General features: G+C 42.1%; 1 protein-coding gene across 1 annotated transcript in view; it reads left to right on the forward strand.

The window, feature by feature from the left end:
• The first annotated feature begins 5290 nt into the window (after positions 1-5290).
• The window catches only part of LOC126188982 (deoxynucleotidyltransferase terminal-interacting protein 2), a 29920-nt gene continuing 15502 nt past the window's right edge, over positions 5291-19708 (forward strand). Inside the window, exons 1-2 of the mRNA XM_049930774.1 lie at positions 5291-5487; positions 16405-16702. Of these exons, the coding sequence (XP_049786731.1) occupies positions 5376-5487; positions 16405-16702 (410 nt within the window). The 5' untranslated portion in view covers positions 5291-5375. The remainder of the gene's footprint in view (positions 5488-16404; positions 16703-19708) is intronic.

Genomic DNA, 19708 nt, shown 5'->3' on the forward strand with positions numbered 1-19708 from the left:
ACCTGACTTAATTCGACTACATTCCATTATCCTCGTTTTGCTTTTGTTGATGTTCATCTTATATCCTCCTTTCAAGACACTGTCCATTCCATTCAACTGCTGTTCCAAGTCCTTTGCTGTCCCTGACAGAATTACAATGTCATCAGCGAACCTCAAAATTTTTTTTCTTCTCCATGGATTTCTTTTGTTTCCTTTACTGCTTGCTCAATATACAGATTGAAAAACATCGGGGATAGGCTACAACCCTGTCTTACTCCCTTCCCAACCACTGCTTCCCTTTCATGTCCCTCGACTCTTATAACTGCCATCTGGTTTCTGTACAAATTCTAGATAGCCTCTCGCTCCCTGTATTTTACCCCTGCCACCTTTAGAATTTGAAAGAGAGTATTCCATTCAACATTGTCAAAAGCTTTCTCTAAGTCTACAAATGCTAGAAACGTAGGCTTGACTTTCCTTAATCTTTCTTCTAAGATAAGTCGTAAGGTCAGTATTGCCTCACGTGTTCCAGTATTTCTACGGAATCCAAACTGATCTTCCCCGAGGTCGGCTTCTACTAGTTTTTCCATTCGTCTGTAAAGAATTCGTGTTAGTATTTTGCAGCTGTGGCTTATTAAACTGATTGTTCGGTAATTCTCACATCTGTCAACACCTGCTTTCTTTGGGATTGGAATAATTATATTCTTCTTGAAGTCTGAGGGTATTTCGCCTGTTTCATACATCTTGCTCACCAGATGGTAGAGTTTTGTCAGGACTGGCTCTCCCAAGGCCGTCAGTAGTTCCAATGGAACGTTGTCTACTCTGGGGGCCTTGTTTCGACTCAGGTCTTTCAGTGCTCTGTCAAACTCTTCACGCAGTATCGTATCTCCCATTTCATCTTCATCTACATCCTCTTCCATTTCCATAATATTGTCCTCAAGTGCATTGCTCTTGTATAGACCCTCTATATACTCCTTCCACCTTTCTGCTTTCCCTTCTTTGCTTAGAACTGGGTTTCCGTCTGAGCTCTTGATGTTCATACAGGTGGTTCTCTTATCTCCAAAGGTCTCTTTAATTTTCCTGTAGGCAGTATCTATCTTACCTCTAGTGAGATAAGCCTCTACATCCTTACATTTGTCCTCTAGCCATCCCTGCTTAGCCATTTTGCACTTCCTAACGATCTCATTTTTGAGACGTTTGTATTCCTTTTTGCCTGCTTCATTTACTGCATTTTTATATTTTCTCCTTTCATCAATTAAATTCAATATTTCTTCTGTAACCCAAGGGTTTCTACTAGCCCTCATCTTTTTACCTACTTGATCCTCTGCTGCCTTCACTACTTCATCCCTCAAAGCTACCCATTCTTCTTCTACTGTATTTCTTTCCCCCATTCCTGTCAATTGTTCCCTTATGCTTGCCCCGAAACTCTGTACAACCTCTGTCAGTTTATCCAGGTCCCATCTCCTTAAATTCCCACCTTTTTGCAGTATCTTCAGTTTTAATCTACAGTTCATAACCAATAGATTGTGGTCAGAGTCCACATCTGCCCCTGGAAATGTCTTACAATTTAAAACCTGGTTGCTAAATCTCTGTCTTACCATTATATAATCTATCTGATACCTTTTAGTATCTCTAGGGTTCTTCCATGTATACAACCTTCTTCCATGATTCTTGAACCATGTGTTAGCTATGATTAAGTTATGCTCTGTGCAAAATTCTACCAGACGGCTTCCTCTTTCATTTCTTACCCCCAATCCATATTCACCTACTACGTTTCCTTCTCTCCCTTTTCCTACACTCGAATTCCAGTCACCTTTTCATCTCCCTTCACTATCTGAATAATTTCTTTTATTTCATCATACATTTCTTCAATTTCTTCGTCATCTGCAGAGCTAGTTGGCATATAAACTTGTACTACTGTAGTAGGTGTGGGCTTCGTATCTATCTTGGCCACAATAATGCGTTCACTATGCTGTTTGTAGTAGCTTATCCGCGTTCGTATTTTCCTATTCATTATTAAAGCTACTCCTGCATTACCCCTATTTGAGTTTGTGTTTATAACCCTGTAGTCACCTGACCAGAAGTCTTGTTCCTCCTGCCACCGAACTTCACTAATTCCCACTATATCTGACTTTAACCTATCCATTTCCCTTTTCAAATTTTCTAACCTACCTGCCCGATTAAGGGACCTGACATTCCACGCTCCGATCCGTAGAACGCCAGTTTTCTTTCTCCTGATAACGACATCCTCTTGAGTAGTCCCCGCCCGGAGATCCGAATGGGGGACTATTTTACCTCCAGAATATTTTACCCAAGAGGATGCCATCATCATTTAATCATACAGTAAAGCTGCATGCCCTCGGGAAAAATTACGGCCGTAGTTTCCCCTTGCTTTCAGCCGTTCACAGTGCCAGCACAGCAAGGCCGTTTTGGTTATTGTTACAAGGCCAGATCAGTCAATCATCCAGACTGTTGCCCTTGCAACTACTGAAAAGGCTGCTGCCCCTCTTCAGGAACCACACGTTTGTCTGGCCTCTCAACAGATACCCCTCCGTTGTGGTTGTACCTACGGTACGGCTATCTGTATCGCTGAGGCACGCAAGCCTCCCCACCAACGGCAAGGTCCATGGTTCGTGGGGGGGTCAACAGCTTATGGGCACAAAAATGTCCATAGTAAAAGCTTATGGGCACAAAAATGTCCATAGTAAAAGCCAAGGTTTTAAAGCTGTTGACAAGAATGTGCGACTGCCTTGAAAAAGCTCTGAGTCTTTAAGTGTGTGACCAGTACCTTCCTCAGCATCCGATGTTCCGTCCTACGATAGTAATCATAAACATGACGACGATTCGCATCCTCTGCAAACGAACTGGTATTGGTAATCCTCTTATTCATGTGACTTTTTTCCCTCAAGGATGCCAAGTTTCGACGGTTCTTCAGCTTTCTTTCTTTGTCGAACATTTCCTTCCCAATCTTTAAAACAGTGATTTTGTTTATATTCAAATCAGCAGCAGTTCTGTCGATCACTTTGGAAACAGAGAGCAATGGGCAACCATTAAGTTTTTCATTCTCAAAGTAGCCACGTAAGGCGCAAAACATTTCTCTTGACCGCCCTCGTACGGTAATCCCCACGCCAAGAGAACGACGTCGAACTTTTCCACTTCTAAAATTTGACGTAATTCCCGCTGAAATCACTGAGTACCAAACAACGAGTAATGCTAACAATGAATAACAGTAACAGCTCCTACAACCTTACAAACAAATTCACAGGAAGTCACAGGGCGCAACGATCACACAGGACATCAAGCTGACTGCAACTGAAACGCATTACAAGTTGGAAGTGTTGCTTGAGGTAAAGGCTTGGCGACTTTGAGTGGAAAGTGGCCCAGCCCTGCCACCTGGGTTTCCCTTTCCCCCCCCTCCCCTGCCCCCCTAAAAAATCGCTTCCGTCCTCAATGTCAATCCCAAAGTAATTTTGGACGTACTATAGTCTTCATTTTCCTTTTTATGTGTTGGTACGACTTTGGAAATGTGCCACTCAGGAATGAGGAGTTTATAATGGGGGACAGAGGTTTACTTATAAACTTGTTGCACAAATGGAGCTGGAGGAGGCTCGAGATTGTGTCTGGTCCTGCAGATGACTTCTTCTTTTTTGTATGAATTATTTTTTCTATCTTTGGTGCTAACACCGATGCCAAGAACAGTGATTAAGAGTCCTTGAGCTTATAGGTAAGAGCAGATATTCCGGTCTAGTTAGGGACATCTCCGACCTCACATATTCATATATGCGCCTTGACGGTAGCTCATGATTATTCAGTGTTTGTGAACTCTTTCACCCTACCTGTTTCTGGAATCACTTTGAGGATGTGAGAAAGAAGGGTAGTGGATAGGGGTCACAAGTTCATAAGGCGTAGGTACGCGTAAATTCTGTTTCGACTTTTTTTTTTCTTTATTGAATTTCAATTCCCCCTGAAGGGGGCGGGCTGGCAGACGCTCTGCAGCCTACAGACTTTGTTAGAAAGATGAAGAGAAGAAATAATAAAAACAGGCGATAAAATCGGAGACTTAAAGAGTAACATGGCGAAAAGAAATCGTGGAACTTAAAACAAAGAACAGAGGGATGATGATGCTAATAAAATACATACGAAGCAGACAGGTAAAACAATAGACAGACAATTAAAACAACACGGCGACAGTCTGGTTTCTGTTTGCAAAAGACATAAAAGTCACACCTAGCGACAGCATGGTTTCTGTTCGCAATATGAGAAAGACGAACAACACTGAACAGTCACTGGAACACTGCACTAAAAAGTTGGCAAATGTGACATACCACAGCCGAGAGCAGGTGGGGGGAAACTGGACAGATGATAGGAAAATAAAAAAGGGGGGAAAGGAGAGTAAAGGCGAAGGGGGGGAGCCGGGAAAGAAGCTGATGGAGGATAAGGACCCATAAGAGGGGTGGGGGGCGCTGGGCAGACGCGACAGGGAGTGGGGTAGGCAGAGGAGCGGAATACAAAAGGACTCCGGGGGGGGGGGGAGAAGGTAGGTAGGGAGAGATGTAGTGGGGAGAAAACTGGACGGAAGGGGGGAAGAGGGCGCCCAGGAAAAGGACAGAGGAAAGGAGGGGGAGTGAGGATCAGAGTTGATAGGAGGGATAAATGGAGTGAGAGAGGGCATCATCTGGGAGGGGAAGTTGATGGAAGCCACCCTGGGAAAGGAGATGTAGGGTGTAGTGATGGAGGGTAGGTGGGACACAACGGTGAAGATGTGGCAGGGGGCGGGGATGGGAGAGGAGATGAGCAACCAGGGGGTGAGGGGGTTCAAGACCGCGGGAGGTGTAGAGGATGGGGATATGTTCGAGGAATAGGAGCAGATGGGGGATTCGGTTTCGAGTCCAGGTCCGACTTAAATTTTCAATTGTCATCACCGAATTTATTTCATTGCCCGAATGCGGGTAATGTCGGAATTTCAGTTTCGTAGTTTTGCAAATTTTTGGCTATATGTAGTGAAGTAACTTACTTCTTAAATTCTAAACTATTACCAAAATTGGTTTTACTGATGGAGATTAGTTCTTTCTGTCTTTTACCTTACGTAATGATGGGCTACTTGTGGTCGTTTGTTTGGAGGATTACTTTTGCTATTACTGAGTCCAGTCAATAATTTATTCTTTACGCGACTTCATTGAGTGGATGAACATAATTTGCAAATTGGCATTTCTAATATGTTTGTTTTCACTTTTAATATTCAGACTTTCAAGATATTTTTCAATTATCATTTTCCAAGCTAGCATCTTTGCTTTGTGCACCACGAAATTTTGTTTGCACGAGGAACTCTGGTATACGTTTGTTTACAATCTCCCATGCGTGTTTTGAGTTAGCGTGGTGTCGCAGTATATGTTACAAGAATGAATTTTGAGCAGTTGATAGAAACTGAACTAGCAAATTTGAACAATAAATTATCATCCAAGAAAAGGCTTTATGATATTGGCGTGTATGAAGATGTACGGGGAGCGAAAGGTGAGATGACGCGAAAATACAGCTGTTTTGGTGTGTGAGGGAAGAAAATGCTGATTTGTAGAACATAATAAATCAGCGTGATGCTGTGACACAGTCAGGAGATTTAAGATATTTCCGCGAGAACTACATGATACACATTTGTCGTTTTCAATTATAATGACAACCTATCGTGAAGCAGCAGGTGTTCGTTTTTGTAATTTTGTTTAGGCCTAATTTATTTTTTGATCTTAGAACGTATTTTACTGTTATATGAAGCATTTCATGTTGCCAGTTTTACACAGACTCAACAAGTTACATAGAAATTTGCTACTGATACGTAAAAAATTGTTTCTAGTAATGGTGTTAACAGATAAATAGGAATAGCCAGACATTGTGGGTACCATAGAGAAACAGAGAGAAAACAACTGTTTTTAGTTATGCACTGTGATGATAAATACTAATAGCCCACATTAACTTATGCAGCAGTCGTGCTTATGTAAGAGAAGTATACAAATATTTATTTGTGCAACACTACAGATAAAACTAATATAGTTACACAAACTGAAAACTAATTTTTTTATCATACTGCAGAAAACATTTAAACATTAGTATACGGTCAAAGCTCGTGAAAATCATATTTGTACCAGTATACAGAATCAGGAACACATTTTTCACTTAGTCTGTATGACTTTTTCTATATTGTGAGAACAACATCTTGTCTTCCTTTTTTCTTAGGCCTATTCCAGAAAATTTGTTTCCACATGCTAAAGGAAGTATTTTATGCAATTTCCAACTTTGAAGTTACACTTGCCCTATGAATTTGCCTGCAAGTGGGTCCTACAGCTTCACCTTAAACCAGCATCCAGAGATAAAATGGTCCTTCAGTTTTCTTTTCAGGCTGTTCAGTTTATTTATGCTCTCTATGCTAGATGGCAGTATGTCATGTAATTAGCCTCCCACATTCTTAGGGTCTGTCATTTTTAATCTTTTGCTGCAGATACAGTAATTTTCTTTAGTGTTGTGTCATTGACATGAAATTCTCTGTTTAGAGGCACTGAGCAATTTACCATTGAAAGAAGTACCACCCAATATATTTACAGATTTCTTATAATTACCATTTCTGATTCATTAAATTTGTTTTTGCAAGATTCTTGTGGTATTAGTTGTGTTGTGCATCTGATGACTTTCTTTTGGAGTTTTCCAATTCTCTGATTGTGTGCATCCGTCTCTGCTCCCTGTATTGATGTATGGTACGATCTACCGCTTGCTACTGACTTTCATTCCGATTTATTTGCTGATGATGCATCAGTCCTAATTGAAAATGAGGTACCTGAAAGAATTTCAGAAAGAGTAAAAAATACTCTAGAAAAACTTGAATCTTGGTACCATCAAAATAGACTAAAATTAAATTAACGGGGGTTAAAACCAAAATGAATCATTGTTAAGCTAAATCATTGGAACAGAGTTAAATTACGGTAACTTGCAATTATCAGTAAAATGCAGAAGCAAACAATGTAAGTTCTTAGGCCTAAGTTGTGATAAAAATCGAAGTAGGAAGGAAGGCCCCTATACATTGAGTACTTGGCAATAAACTCAATAGCTTAGCATTTGCAATGTATATTTTAGCAAGTGCCACTAACATTGATGCCAGAAAGATATTGATCACTACTGCCTTGAGTCAGTTTTTCTTTATGGTACAATCTTATGGGGAAGCTTAACAAATGTCATGTCACGAGACTCTTAGTAGGCTATTATAAAAGAAAATAATTATGAACATGTTTTAAATTTTACTTACACCAGTGGTGGTGCTGTGTGCTGATATTGCCAGCGAACGTTGAATGATGGAAAGTATGTGATCTTCATATTAGTGCCAATGTTTTGTTATGAAATGTTTGCTTTATGAGGATACTTAATTTACTGAATGGACAAGGCTACATACAAAAACCTTTCAACTATAGAATTGGAACAGTATTAATTATTTACTCCATGGCCAGTCGTTGCCAGTCTCACTACACTATTACACTGCTGCAGTAGGCTAAGTAAAGTATTACCAAAAAGCCTATCTATTCTCCCTTTACATATATGAGGTGTTGTTATTCTTATATAAAACTCAGCATAGAGTAAACTCTTTCTGTTTCGACCACAATTACAGTACTCGCACAGAGAAAATTTTAAACTTCCAGCACAAACAGTGTAAAACTCTTATGCCCAATTTTACAATAAAATAAAAGGCAGTAATACATTTAACATGGGGTATGGTTCACAGACAAGATTAATCTCTACTCTCCAGGTGGAGAAGTATTATTATTCTATTGATGAATTCATTGAGAACAGTTTCACAGTTTGCACAAGGTAATTATACATTTTATCTTTGTATTCTGGGAAGTGCAGTACGCATTTGTGTAGCAGGGTCTCAGAAATGTATATAAAATAATGTAAACTATTGTATTTCTTCATGGAGGTGTGTTCCATGTGTGCAACTAAATGAAAACCAGTTTGTTTTTTGCCATACTCATTTCGATTCTTTTATTTATGAAATATATTCAGTGTTGTATAGTATATGTTCCTTTTTAGACATATAATACATGTATCGTGTAGTATCATGAATGCATCATCATACCATTTGGCAAAACAAATGACCAAAATCATTATGCAACACTATGAAATGAAGAACAGCAGGGGGGGGGGGGGGGGGACCTCATAACACAAATAAAATTGTTACACATTCCACAAACAGCTTTGGTTATCTTTACCTGCAGACTGTATTAATGAAATAACCAAAACCCACAAGGCAATGACATCCCAAAATTACCCCCCCAGGGGGTCCACAACTCTTTTGTGGATACGTGCGTAGCGAGCACGGGACCCAGCTAATGTGGCCCTCCTTCCTTTCCGGGCTGCATACCTTCCTTTTCCGCATCCTTCCCTAGCCCCCATCTTCGCCCCCCTCCCCTCACCTCTGGCTCTTTCCTTCCCTTTCTCCCCCTCTGGGAGTATGGTTTGTTCCTACGTCTGGAGACAGAAGCTCGAAAATGTAACACATTCTTCGCTTTCTCTGCTTGCATGTCTTCATCCTTCCTTTGTCCTTCTCTTTTCCTTACTTCTTCTCTTTACTCTTTTCTCCGCTGCGGCGTTTGAGACCTCTCTTCTTTCCTTTCCCTTTCTTTGTTTTTTCTCTTTCTTCCTCCCTGTGCGTGTCTGAAGGCCGACCCACGCATTTTCATGCGTAGCCGGTGACGGGGTAACACGTAATTCCTCGCCCCGGGTAGACAGGTAGGACACGTACATACCCCCTGGTAACGGCCAAGCCCAGGGAGGGGTGATTACCCGAGCTGATACCTTCCGAAAGTGCCAATTGGTCCCTCCGTCTGTTTCTCGGGAGGTGTGACCTGAGGTGTGAACAATCACCTAAGGGGGAAGTGCCCTCAGAGAGGGCCCCCACAAGGGAGGAGCGCGCCATCGGAGACACGGTAATCATGGGGGATTCTTCCGCAATGGTTTCCTCATTTTCCACAGTCTGCTCACAAGCGTAAGTTCACTGAATCTCAGCCACAGACAGTTCTTCCATCGTTGCCACAGTTCCCTTGTTGTTTCTCGGTCTGACGATGGTCACGACTTCTCCACGGTCAACCCTTTCATTATTCAGAAAGGTGTCGACGCAATTGCAGGTCCTATAAAGTCTTGTTCCAGATTACAAAATGGCACCTTGTTGTTAGAAACAGTTGGTGCCCTCCAGGCACAAAAATTGCTGCGTACTTCACTGCTCCACACCTTCCCTGTCCGGGTGGAAGCGCACCGCACTTTAAATTCCTCATGTGGAGTCGTTTATACACGCTCCCTCGACGGATTGTCTGACGAGGAAATTCAACACTACCTGTCTGACCAGGGCGTGATGGCTGTTCATAGAGTTATGAAAAGGGTTGACACGAACATCGTTCCAACCCGTACTGTCTTCTTGACATTTGACAGAGTTCAACTCCCATCGAAAATAAAAGCAGGCTATGAGATAATTTCCGTTCGCCCCTACGTCCCAAACCCTACGCGTTGCTAACGGTGCCAGCGGTTCAGTCATACCAGCCAGTCATGTTCCAACCCGGCCAAATGTGTTACGTGTGGCAAGGATGCCCATGAGGGTGCTTGTCCACCTCCATCCCCTCGTTGCATCAGCTGTATGGGTGACCACGCTGCTTCCTCTCGAGATTGCCCCATTTTTAAAGATGAAAAGCTCATTCAGGAAATCAGTGTGAAGGAAAAGGTGTCGACCTTTGCTGCTCGAAAATTATTCGCCAGTCGAAAGCCCACTGTGCCTCAGACAGGAAAATACAGCACTGTCCTTGCCTCTCCTCAGCCAACAAAGGAGGCGGCCACGCAGACTTGTGATCTCACCTTTAGTGACACGGTCGTCAGATCGGCCAGCGCAAAGATCGCCCGTACAACCTCCCCACTTTCGCCTGCTCACTCTATGGCTCACCCTTCATCGGGTTCTGCTAAATCTCGATCCCAAAAGTCAGACACCTAAACTTCCAAAAAGGAGCATACTCATGAAGATTTTTTACGTACCCCAACTTCACAACCATCGGTTCCTCCTTCATCTAAACATCATGTTTCCAAGGAGGCTAATCTACAGCACCACCTGGTGGTAACCGCCCTCGGCCGTCTTCTGTGTTGCCGAGGCAAACTGCTGGCGGCCGATCGCTGGTGGCAGGAGCTGCTCCTGAACAGCCTTTGGATCAGGATCTTCTGCCTTCGGCTGAGTGCCGTTCCGCGCTGTCGGTCGCAAGCTCTGAGCAGTCGTTGAGTTGACGGCAATCTTGGTCACATTCTTCCATTTTCTGTCCACCCTATGTCCATTATCCTTTGGAATATCCGTTGAATTCGAGCCAATCGGGATGAATTGGCGATCCTCTTACGATCCTACTCGCCGGTCATCTTCTGTCTTCAGGAAACAAAGCTGCGTCCCCACGACCGCTTTGTTTTCCCCCGTTTTCAGTCAGTCCAATGTGATCTCCCCTCTGTTGAAGGCACTCCAGCACATAGAGGACTCATGATTTTCTCCATGACACTCTCCATTATCACCCAATCCCCTTAAACACTTCCTTCCAAGCAGTCGCTGTCCGTCTTTCCCTTTCTGGATACACCTTCTCTCTTTGTACTGTATACATTCCATCGTCCACATCAATGGCACGAGCTGATCTCCTTCATCTTCTTGGTCAGCTTCCACCCCACTATTTGCTGGTTGGAGACTTCAATGCCCACCACCTGCTTTGGGGATCTCCACATCCTTGTCCTTGTGGCTCACTATTGCTAGACGTCTTCCACCAAGCGGATCTTGTTTGCCTCAACACTGGGGACCCTACATTTTTGTCTGCCTCCACGACAAATTTCTCTCGTGGACTTTTCAGTCGGTACTGTTCCGCTAGCTCGGCGCTTCGAATGGTTCGCCCTTGCTTATACACACTTGAGTGACCACTTTCCATGTGTCCTTCGATTGCAGCCACAACTGCCATATATGCATCCAAGATGCTGGAAGTTTGCCCAAGCCGATTGGACACTTTTTTCGATGACCATCACTTTCCTAGCGTCGACGATGAGGTCACTCATATTACAGATGTTATTCTTACAGCTGCGGAACGTTCAATACCTCGCACCTCCGAATTGCCCCGGCACCCCCCAGTTCCTTGGTGGAACGAGGCATGCCGTGACGCAATACGTGAGCGGCGATGTGCTCTTCGCGTTTTCAGACACCATCCTACATTGGCCAACTGTATCCGCTATAAGCAATTCCGTGCGCGGTGCCGACGCGTCATCCACGATAGCAAGAAGGCAAGCTGGGACTTCTTTACTAGCTCATTTAACACCTTCACTCCCTCCTCGGAAGTTTGGAGTCAGATTCGACGGTTACCAGGTGCGCCTTGTTTCTCCCAGGTCTCTGGGCTCACTGTTGCGCGTGATACATTAGTGGACCCCGTCGCAATTTCTAACTCATTGGGTCAACACTTTGCTGAGATTTCGAGCTCTTCAAATTACCCGCCAGCGTTCCTCCCGAAGAAACGTGCAGCGGAAGTGAGACCTCTTGCTTTCTCCTCTCAAAATCGCGAAAGCTACAATACTGTTTTCTCCATGCGGGAACTCCAACATGCACTCTCTTCTTCTCGCTCCTCCGCCCCAGGACCGGATGGTATCCACATCCAAATGTTGCTGCATTTATCATACCATAGTCTGCGTTACCTCCTTCGCCTTTATAATCGAATTTGGACCGACAGTACTTTTCCCAGACGATGGCGGGAAGCTATCGTTGTTCCTGTTCCGAAACCTGGAAAGGATAAACATCTCCCCTCTAGCTATCGCCCCATTTCTCTCATGAGTAGTGTATGTAAGGTTTTGGAGCGTATGGTGAGTTGCCGTTTAGCTTGGTGGCTGGAGTCCCACAGTCTTTTAACACCTGCCCAATGCGGTTTCCGAAAGCATCGGTCTGCAATTGACCATCTTGTTGCTCTCTCCACTTATATCATGAACAATTTTCTCCGGAAACGCCAAACAGTAGCAATATTTTTTCATCTGGAGAGAGCATACAATACCTGTTGGAGGACAGGCATCCTCCGCACCCTGTTCTCTTGGGTCTTTCGTGGTCGGTTGCCCCGTTTTCTTCGCGAATTTATGGCAGAGCGCACATTTAAAGTGCGGGTGAACACTACTCTCTCCCGTACTTTCTCCCAAGAAAATGGGGTACCCCAGGGCTCCGTGCTAAGTGTTGTACTGTTTGCCATTGCCATAAATCCAATTATGGATTGTCTCCTTCCTGATGTCTCGGGCTCCCTCTTTGTGGACGATTTTGCGATCTACTACAGCTCTCAACGGACCAGCCTTCTTGGACGACGTCTTCAAGGCTGTCTCGATCGCCTCCACTCTTGGAGCATTGAAACAGGCTTCCGGTTTTCTCCCAGTAAGACCATTTGTGTTAATTTTTGACGTCGTACTGAGTTTCTTCCACCTTCCTTACATCTAGGACCTGTCAACCTTCCGTTTTCGGATGTTGCTAAATTCTTGGGTCTTATGTTTGACAGGAAACTGTGCTGGTCTTCCCACGTTTTCTATCTTTCGGCTCGCTGTCTGCGATCCCTCAACACCCTCCGTGTCCTGAATGGTACCTCCTGGGGAGCGGACCGAGTGGTCCTTCGCCGCCTCTATCGCGCCTTAGTGCACTCGAAATTGGACTATGGAAGCATAGTTTACTCCTCTGCTCAGCTGTCTATTCTTCGGTGTCTCGACTCTGTCCACTACTGTGGATTACGTTTAGTGTCTGGAGCTTTTTACACCAGCCCTGCGGAAACCCTTTATGCTGAGACTGCTGAACCTCCGCTGTCCAGTCAGCGAGCTGTCCTTCTAAGTCGTTATGCTAGCCATTTGTCTTCCATGCCCGCTAATCTGGCCCATGACATTTTTTTCGACGCCTCCTTGGATTTAGGGTATGCAGGCCACCCTTCCTCCCACTGGGAGTCCGCTTCCGTCGACTGCTCCATTTTCTTTCCTTCCGCTTTCCTAAAACTTTCTTGACAACTTGGGGTACAGCACCGCCTTGGCTCCGTCCCCGGACCTGCCTCCTCCGTGATCTTTGTCAGTTTCCCAAGTATGGTACCCCTTCACTTGTTTATTGTCGGGCATTTTCTGCTCTATGCGCACAAATGAAGGATGCCACATTTATTTACACTGATGGCTCAAAAACATCGTTTGGTGTAGGAAGTGCCTATATTGTTGGCGACACCCCAAATCGATTTCGGCTTCCCGACCAGTGTTCGGTTTATACTGCGGAGCTTTACGCTGTTCTCCAGGCTGTCCAGTATATCCGTCGCCATCAGTGGATACAGTATGTTATCTATTCAGATTCTCTCAGCTTTCTCCTCAGTCTCCAAGCTCTCTACCCTGTCCACCCTCTGGTCCACCGGATTCAGGACTGCCTACGCCTGCTCCACTCGGGGGGCGTCTCGGTGGCGTTCCTCTGGATCCCAGGACACGTTGGTATCTGTGGAAATGAGGCGGCCGATATAGCGGCCAAGGCTGCAGTCTCTCTTCTTCGGCCAGCTATTCGCACAATTCCCTTCGCCGATCTACGGAGTGTTTTATGTCATCGTGTTGTTCTTTTATGGCATGCACATTGGTCGACACTTACCCATAATAAATTGCGGGAAGTGAAAGCTCTTCCCTGTGCTTGGACCTCTTCCTCCCAAACGCGTCGTCGGGAGGAGGTAATTTTAACTAGACTCCGGATAAGACACTGTCTTTTTAGCCATCGACATCTTTTAAGTGGCGATCCTCCCCCACTCTGTCCCCACTGCTCTCAGCTGTGGACAGTAAGACACCTTTTACTTGAGTGCCCCTAGTTTACTCCGTTACGCGCCCGTCTACAGCTGTCGCCTGAAATATCGTCCATTTTAGCAGATGACACGCGCTCAGCCGATCGCGTTCTTGAGTTTATTAGTGCCAGTGAGATGACGTCAGTCATTTGAAGCTCTTTTTTGGGACAACCAACTTCTTTGTGTAGTGGTTTTTTAAGCTTTCCTTCTGCTTTTGGTTTCTCCAATTTTTTGAGTTTCGAACCCATTGCTACTGGTTTCCATTTTCATCTTTTACCTTTTCCTAAGTCACAGACCGGGCGCTAATGACCATAGCAGTTTTGCGCCCTAAAAAAAAAATCCCAAGATTACGTCCAATTTGAAAAGAAGTTCTACTCATAAAAGGATGGGCTTCAAATGGGATCCCCAGTATCAGGAACACTGGCAAACATATTCATCAACCACGTAGAAAACACAATCTTTGATTCAGTCATCACAAAGAAAGGCTACAAAATTGTTTACTTGTACAGATATGTGGATGACCTAATCTGTATGGTAGATGAACCAACAGAGAAAGTAGATAAGCATCATACAGATGTAAACAATATACTTAAAACATTCAATTCACCATGGAAAAAGAAACACATAATCAGATACATTTCTTGCATATAAAGAGAGACAACAACAAGTACGCTTTGGATTTGGCTTCTTTGGAAAGCTACCAGCTACAAACGCAATTATACATTCATCATTCAACCACCCGCAAAATCAAAAATGTTCACAGACTAAATAATATCAAACTAAGAAAAGAAAACGGTGAAAAAGAATTACAAACAAAACTCATAGCCATAAACAATGGTTACAACACCCATGTAGTACAAAATCTCAGCTAAACAATCAAAATGAAAACAAGCAGAGAACGGATGCACCATAGAACCTCACAGACACTACAGCACACATGGAACATGAAACAGTAATAATCATGACATGACTAACAGAAATAAATGATACACTTTAATATACAAACACAAATCAGCATACACATTAGCAAGCATATTAAAGAAATGGAGATTACTTGTTCCTTACAGAACAAGAAACTCTCCAGTCACATTTACAAACAACAACAGACAAACCAAGTAAACACTAAGGATTAGGTATACACCAGTTAGAATGTTCAAAAATGGAATCAGTATATCCAGGGAAGACAGACAGGAATTTCAAAACTAATTATAAAGAACATATAAGGAGCTGGAAGCATGAAAATAGCCAGTCTATCTTTACTGAACACCTAATAAAAAATTGGACGGGTACCATCCAACATGCAACAAGACATAAAAATTATTAGATTGAATGATTGTAACAAAAATCTCCTGACATTACAGAAAATTTTAATACACTAAGAGTCTTTGCAATGAAAAAGAAAGTAATTAATGACCAAATCATTATCAGCCATAAATATCTCTCTCTCTCTCTCTCTCTCTCTCTCTCTCTCTCACACACACACACACACACACACACACACACACACACACACACACACCTCACTCACTCTGCAAACATATTCATAGTGTTTTAATAAATGTGGGTGGAAAAGTGTCATAGCTGGAGCATGTGGACCGATTGAACACATTTTCAGGACTGCACTTATGGACTAACAACATTAGAAATTGTAAGTAACACCAAATGATAATTTAACCTTATAAAATTTTTGCTACGAAAGTTGTTTGTAACATGAAAAACGAGAAAAGCATGAGGAAATGTAACATTGTAGCATATTGTAACTCTGCATAATACATTTATTATATTATAAATAGAAACATGTAATGCAGGACACTGAAGTTGCTTCATAAGTAAAAGAAGCAAAATGCATATGGCAAAAAACAGACAGCCTTTCACTTAGTTGCAAAGACGAAACATACTGATATAAATTCTGAAGCAACTAAGGAACAACAGAAAAGGGGAAAAAAGTGACAATATTGTATCTCTTTTAAAAAGTTTATTATTTTAGATCTTGTCATGCCTCCTATACATGAATCAGGTGAATGAGAATTGTGCGTTAAGAGGTAAATAAACCACATTTCACAGATAAATGTATTAAGATATAGTTGTACTTATTTTAGAACAGATCTTATCAATGTGGTTCCAATGTCAGAGATTTGTTCACCTCTATTTCCAGAAACCTATTGCAGTTCTCTTCTACCTTGTCTCCATCCCCAATGAAATTGTTCAAACTGTTATTTTTTTTTCTGTACACATTTTTTTATGCCTGTTGAGATGTAAATTATTTTCTCTAAAATATTCTTAGTCGTAATACATAGGCATATAGTCAATGAAGGTAACTTCCTACCAGTCAGGGCATCTTTGTACCACTTAAGATTTTTATTTCAAGTGGCTGATGTTCTGTATTCAGGCACTAAGAGTAACAGAGATAATAAAACTATGGTTACTTTTTGGACAAAATAGTGCCAGTATGTGGAACATCAACCATTTGAAACAAAAATGTAAGTACTACAGGGATAACTTGACTGCTAAAAAGTTACCCTGATTGACAGTGTATGTAAATGTGGATATGGTGGTATAATTAACATTTTTCTTTTTGTAACCATAGGTGCAATAGTACAAGAGGATCGTCGTGGCAAATGGAAAGAAAGTTACACATTTGGAGAATGTGTTGGGAGTGGTGGTGGCGATGATGATGATGATGATGATGATGATGATGATGATGATGATGATGACGATGACGATGATGAGGATGAGAGTGAGGGCAACGATGATGATGGTGATAGGAAATTGGATATTGGTGAAGTAGCTGGATGTTCCCAAAATGATGCTAAGCGAAATTTAATTGACACTGATCTCCAAGAATTATTTAATATAGATGCAAATACTTCAGAAGCAAGAAAGAAGTAAGTCAGAAGAAGTAAAATTTGGTCTTTCTTTCTTTTTCTTCTTCTTCTTCTTCTTCTTCTTTTCCCCTACTCTCCTCTCTTCAGTGTTAAACTTAACGATAACAAATAATAATCACCACATCACACTTAGAAGAGTGTAAAAAACATGGTTTTACATTTTGGAAATGCAATTTGTTTTTCTTGGAGCAATTTTTTTTTTTTTATTTTATTTTTTTTTCACATGTTGTGCTCAATATGTTGTCCTCCCTTATAACTAAACTGTTGATGTCTGCTTAGGGCACTCTCTCATACACAGATGTTTTCTTTCCCGATTTACTTAAAATGTAATGCGCTCATGATGTATAAACCACACCTGTAATAAAGTAATTTCTGTCATATCCACTGATAAGTATATTAATAAAGCACTATGTTCTCGTACCTACAGCCATACTTTACAAACTACTGTCAAGTGCATGTTATGTACCACATTTTATGATTTCTTTCCATTGCATTTGTGTAAAGAGAGTGGGAATGAAGTGTCTGTGTGCGTGGTGCCCACATGAGCAGTATATATATGTTTAGATTTCACCTTTATACTGCTTCAGAAGTTTTGTTCTAGGCGCGTCAGTCTGGAAACGTGCGACCACTACGGTCGCAGGTTCGAATCCTGCCTCGTTCTAGGGGACTGATGGCCTCAGCTGCTAAGTCCCATAGTGCTCAGAGCCATTTTTTTTTAATTTTTTTATTTTGAAGTTTTGTAAATATGATTTTGTTGGATAATTGATACCTATCCTTAGGCACCTACCAGTTCAGTATTTCTACGATGCTCTTCTGCACGTCAAATGTTTGCTGTCCCCCGTTATATGTGCTTGGTATCCCCTTTTAGTCCTCTTTGCTGTGGGTTCCAAACACTCTTCCAGGATGAGTCGCGTGAGCATTTTGTAAGCAGTCTTTTTTGTAGAATGTATTTTGCCTTTACCTAACCAGTGAACTGAAGTCTACCACCTACTTAGCTGCAGTTGGGTCTGTATTATCATTCCATTTCATACCCCCAAAAATGGTTACAAGTAATTTGTTTGTGTATACTGAGTACAATAATGACTCATTTATATTTTGGCCTTAGTGCTAAGACATGTTTCTGCATTTTTTGAAGTTCAAAATTTTACATATCTGAACATATAAAGCAAGTTGCCAATCTTTGCACCACCATGAAAGCTTTTCGAACTCTGGCTGGATATGGATGCAGTTTTTTAGATCGTACTTCATTATAAATGCGCTGAAGACCTTGCTGTCGTGCGCCCACACAACCCTTCTACTACTACTACTTCATTATAAATGTATGCAAAAAAGTCTGATACTGCTATTAGTATTGTCTGCTGGATCATAAACATATGAACACCATGAGTCCCAACATATTTCCCATGGGCATACCTAAAGTTACTTCTACATCTTTCAATGACTCTCTGCCCAAGATAACGTGCTGTTTTCTCCCTACCAGTAAATCCCAAATCCAGTCACAAATTTCATTCGATATCTCTTATAGTAGTATGTTCTTCAATAAGCGTTTGTGTGGTACTGGGTCAAGTGCTTTCAGAAGTCAAGAAATACTGCATACGTTTGATTACTTTAATCCATGGTTTTCAGCATTGCTGGTTGACTTGGAGATAGTACATTGGGTTTGAGTTAAAATATATGACTATTAAGATTCCACATGCAACATATGAATATCAGTGAAATTAAATGATCATTTTGTGGCCCACATCTCGTGCCCTTAATGTGGAAAGGTTTGACGTATGCTTCTTACCAAACACTACACACTTTTTTTTGTTCTAGGTGTCTACTGTATATTATGATTAAGAGAGCGGCAAATCTGCAACGAATTTCTGTATGATATCTGGCAGTGAGTCTGCAGGGCCACTGGCATTTGAGATATTCATTTTTTTTACATTACAGGTGTTTCTCAGCACCACTGACGTTGATATCTATAGCACTCATTTTTTTGTGTTGTGTGGCTTAATCTGGGGTAGTATTCCAGGATCTTCATTTGTTTTTAGAACATTGGTATTGCAAGTTCTGCATTTCTGATATTGCTTTGCTACTCTCAGTTCTGATACCTGTGTCGTCCTTGAGTGCCTGGACACTCACTTTGACAATACTGAAAATCTAAATATATTACAAGAACTTCTCTGTACTTTGTGTGGTCTTTAGATAAGAGTCTGCTACAGTAATTGTTGAACACTCCATGTACTGCGCTTTTCGCTTCCAATGGCCTTGCTGTTCTGGTACTGCGAACGGCTGAAAGCAAGGGGAAACTACAGCCGTAATTTTTCCCGAGGGCATGCAGCTTTACTGTATGATTAAATGATGATGGCGTCCTCTTGGGTAAAATATTCCGGAGGTAAAATAGTCCCCCAATCGGATCTCCGGGCGGGGACTACTCAAGGGGACGTCGTTATTAGGAGAAAGAAAACTGGTGTTCTACGGATCGGAGCGTGGAATGTCAGATCCCTTAATCGGGCAGGTAGGTTAGAAAATTTAAAAAGGAAAATGGATAGGTTAAAGTTAGATATAGTGGGAATTAGTGAAGTTCGGTGGCAGGAGGAACAAGACTTTTGGTCAGGTGGATACAGGGTTGTAAATACAAAATCAAATAGGGGTAATGCAGGAGTAGGTTTAATAATGAACAAAAAAATAGGAGTACGGGTAAGCTACTACAAACAGCATAGTGAACGCATTATTGTGGCCAAGATAGACACGAAGCCCATGCCTACTACAGTAGTACAAGTTTATATGCCAACTAGCTCTGCAGATGATGCAGAAATTGATGAAATGTATGATGAGATAAAAGAAATTATTCAGGTAGTGAAGGGAGACGAAAATTTAACAGTCATGGGTGACTGGAATTCGAGAGTAGGAAAAGGGAGAGAAGGAAACATAGTAGGTGAATATGGATTGGGGGACAGAAATGAAAGAGGAAGCCGCCTGGTAGAATTTTGTGCAGAGCATAACTTAATAATAGCTAAT

This window comes from Schistocerca cancellata, chromosome 5, assembly GCF_023864275.1.
Source record: "Schistocerca cancellata isolate TAMUIC-IGC-003103 chromosome 5, iqSchCanc2.1, whole genome shotgun sequence".
Classification (NCBI taxonomy): domain Eukaryota; kingdom Metazoa; phylum Arthropoda; class Insecta; order Orthoptera; family Acrididae; genus Schistocerca; species Schistocerca cancellata.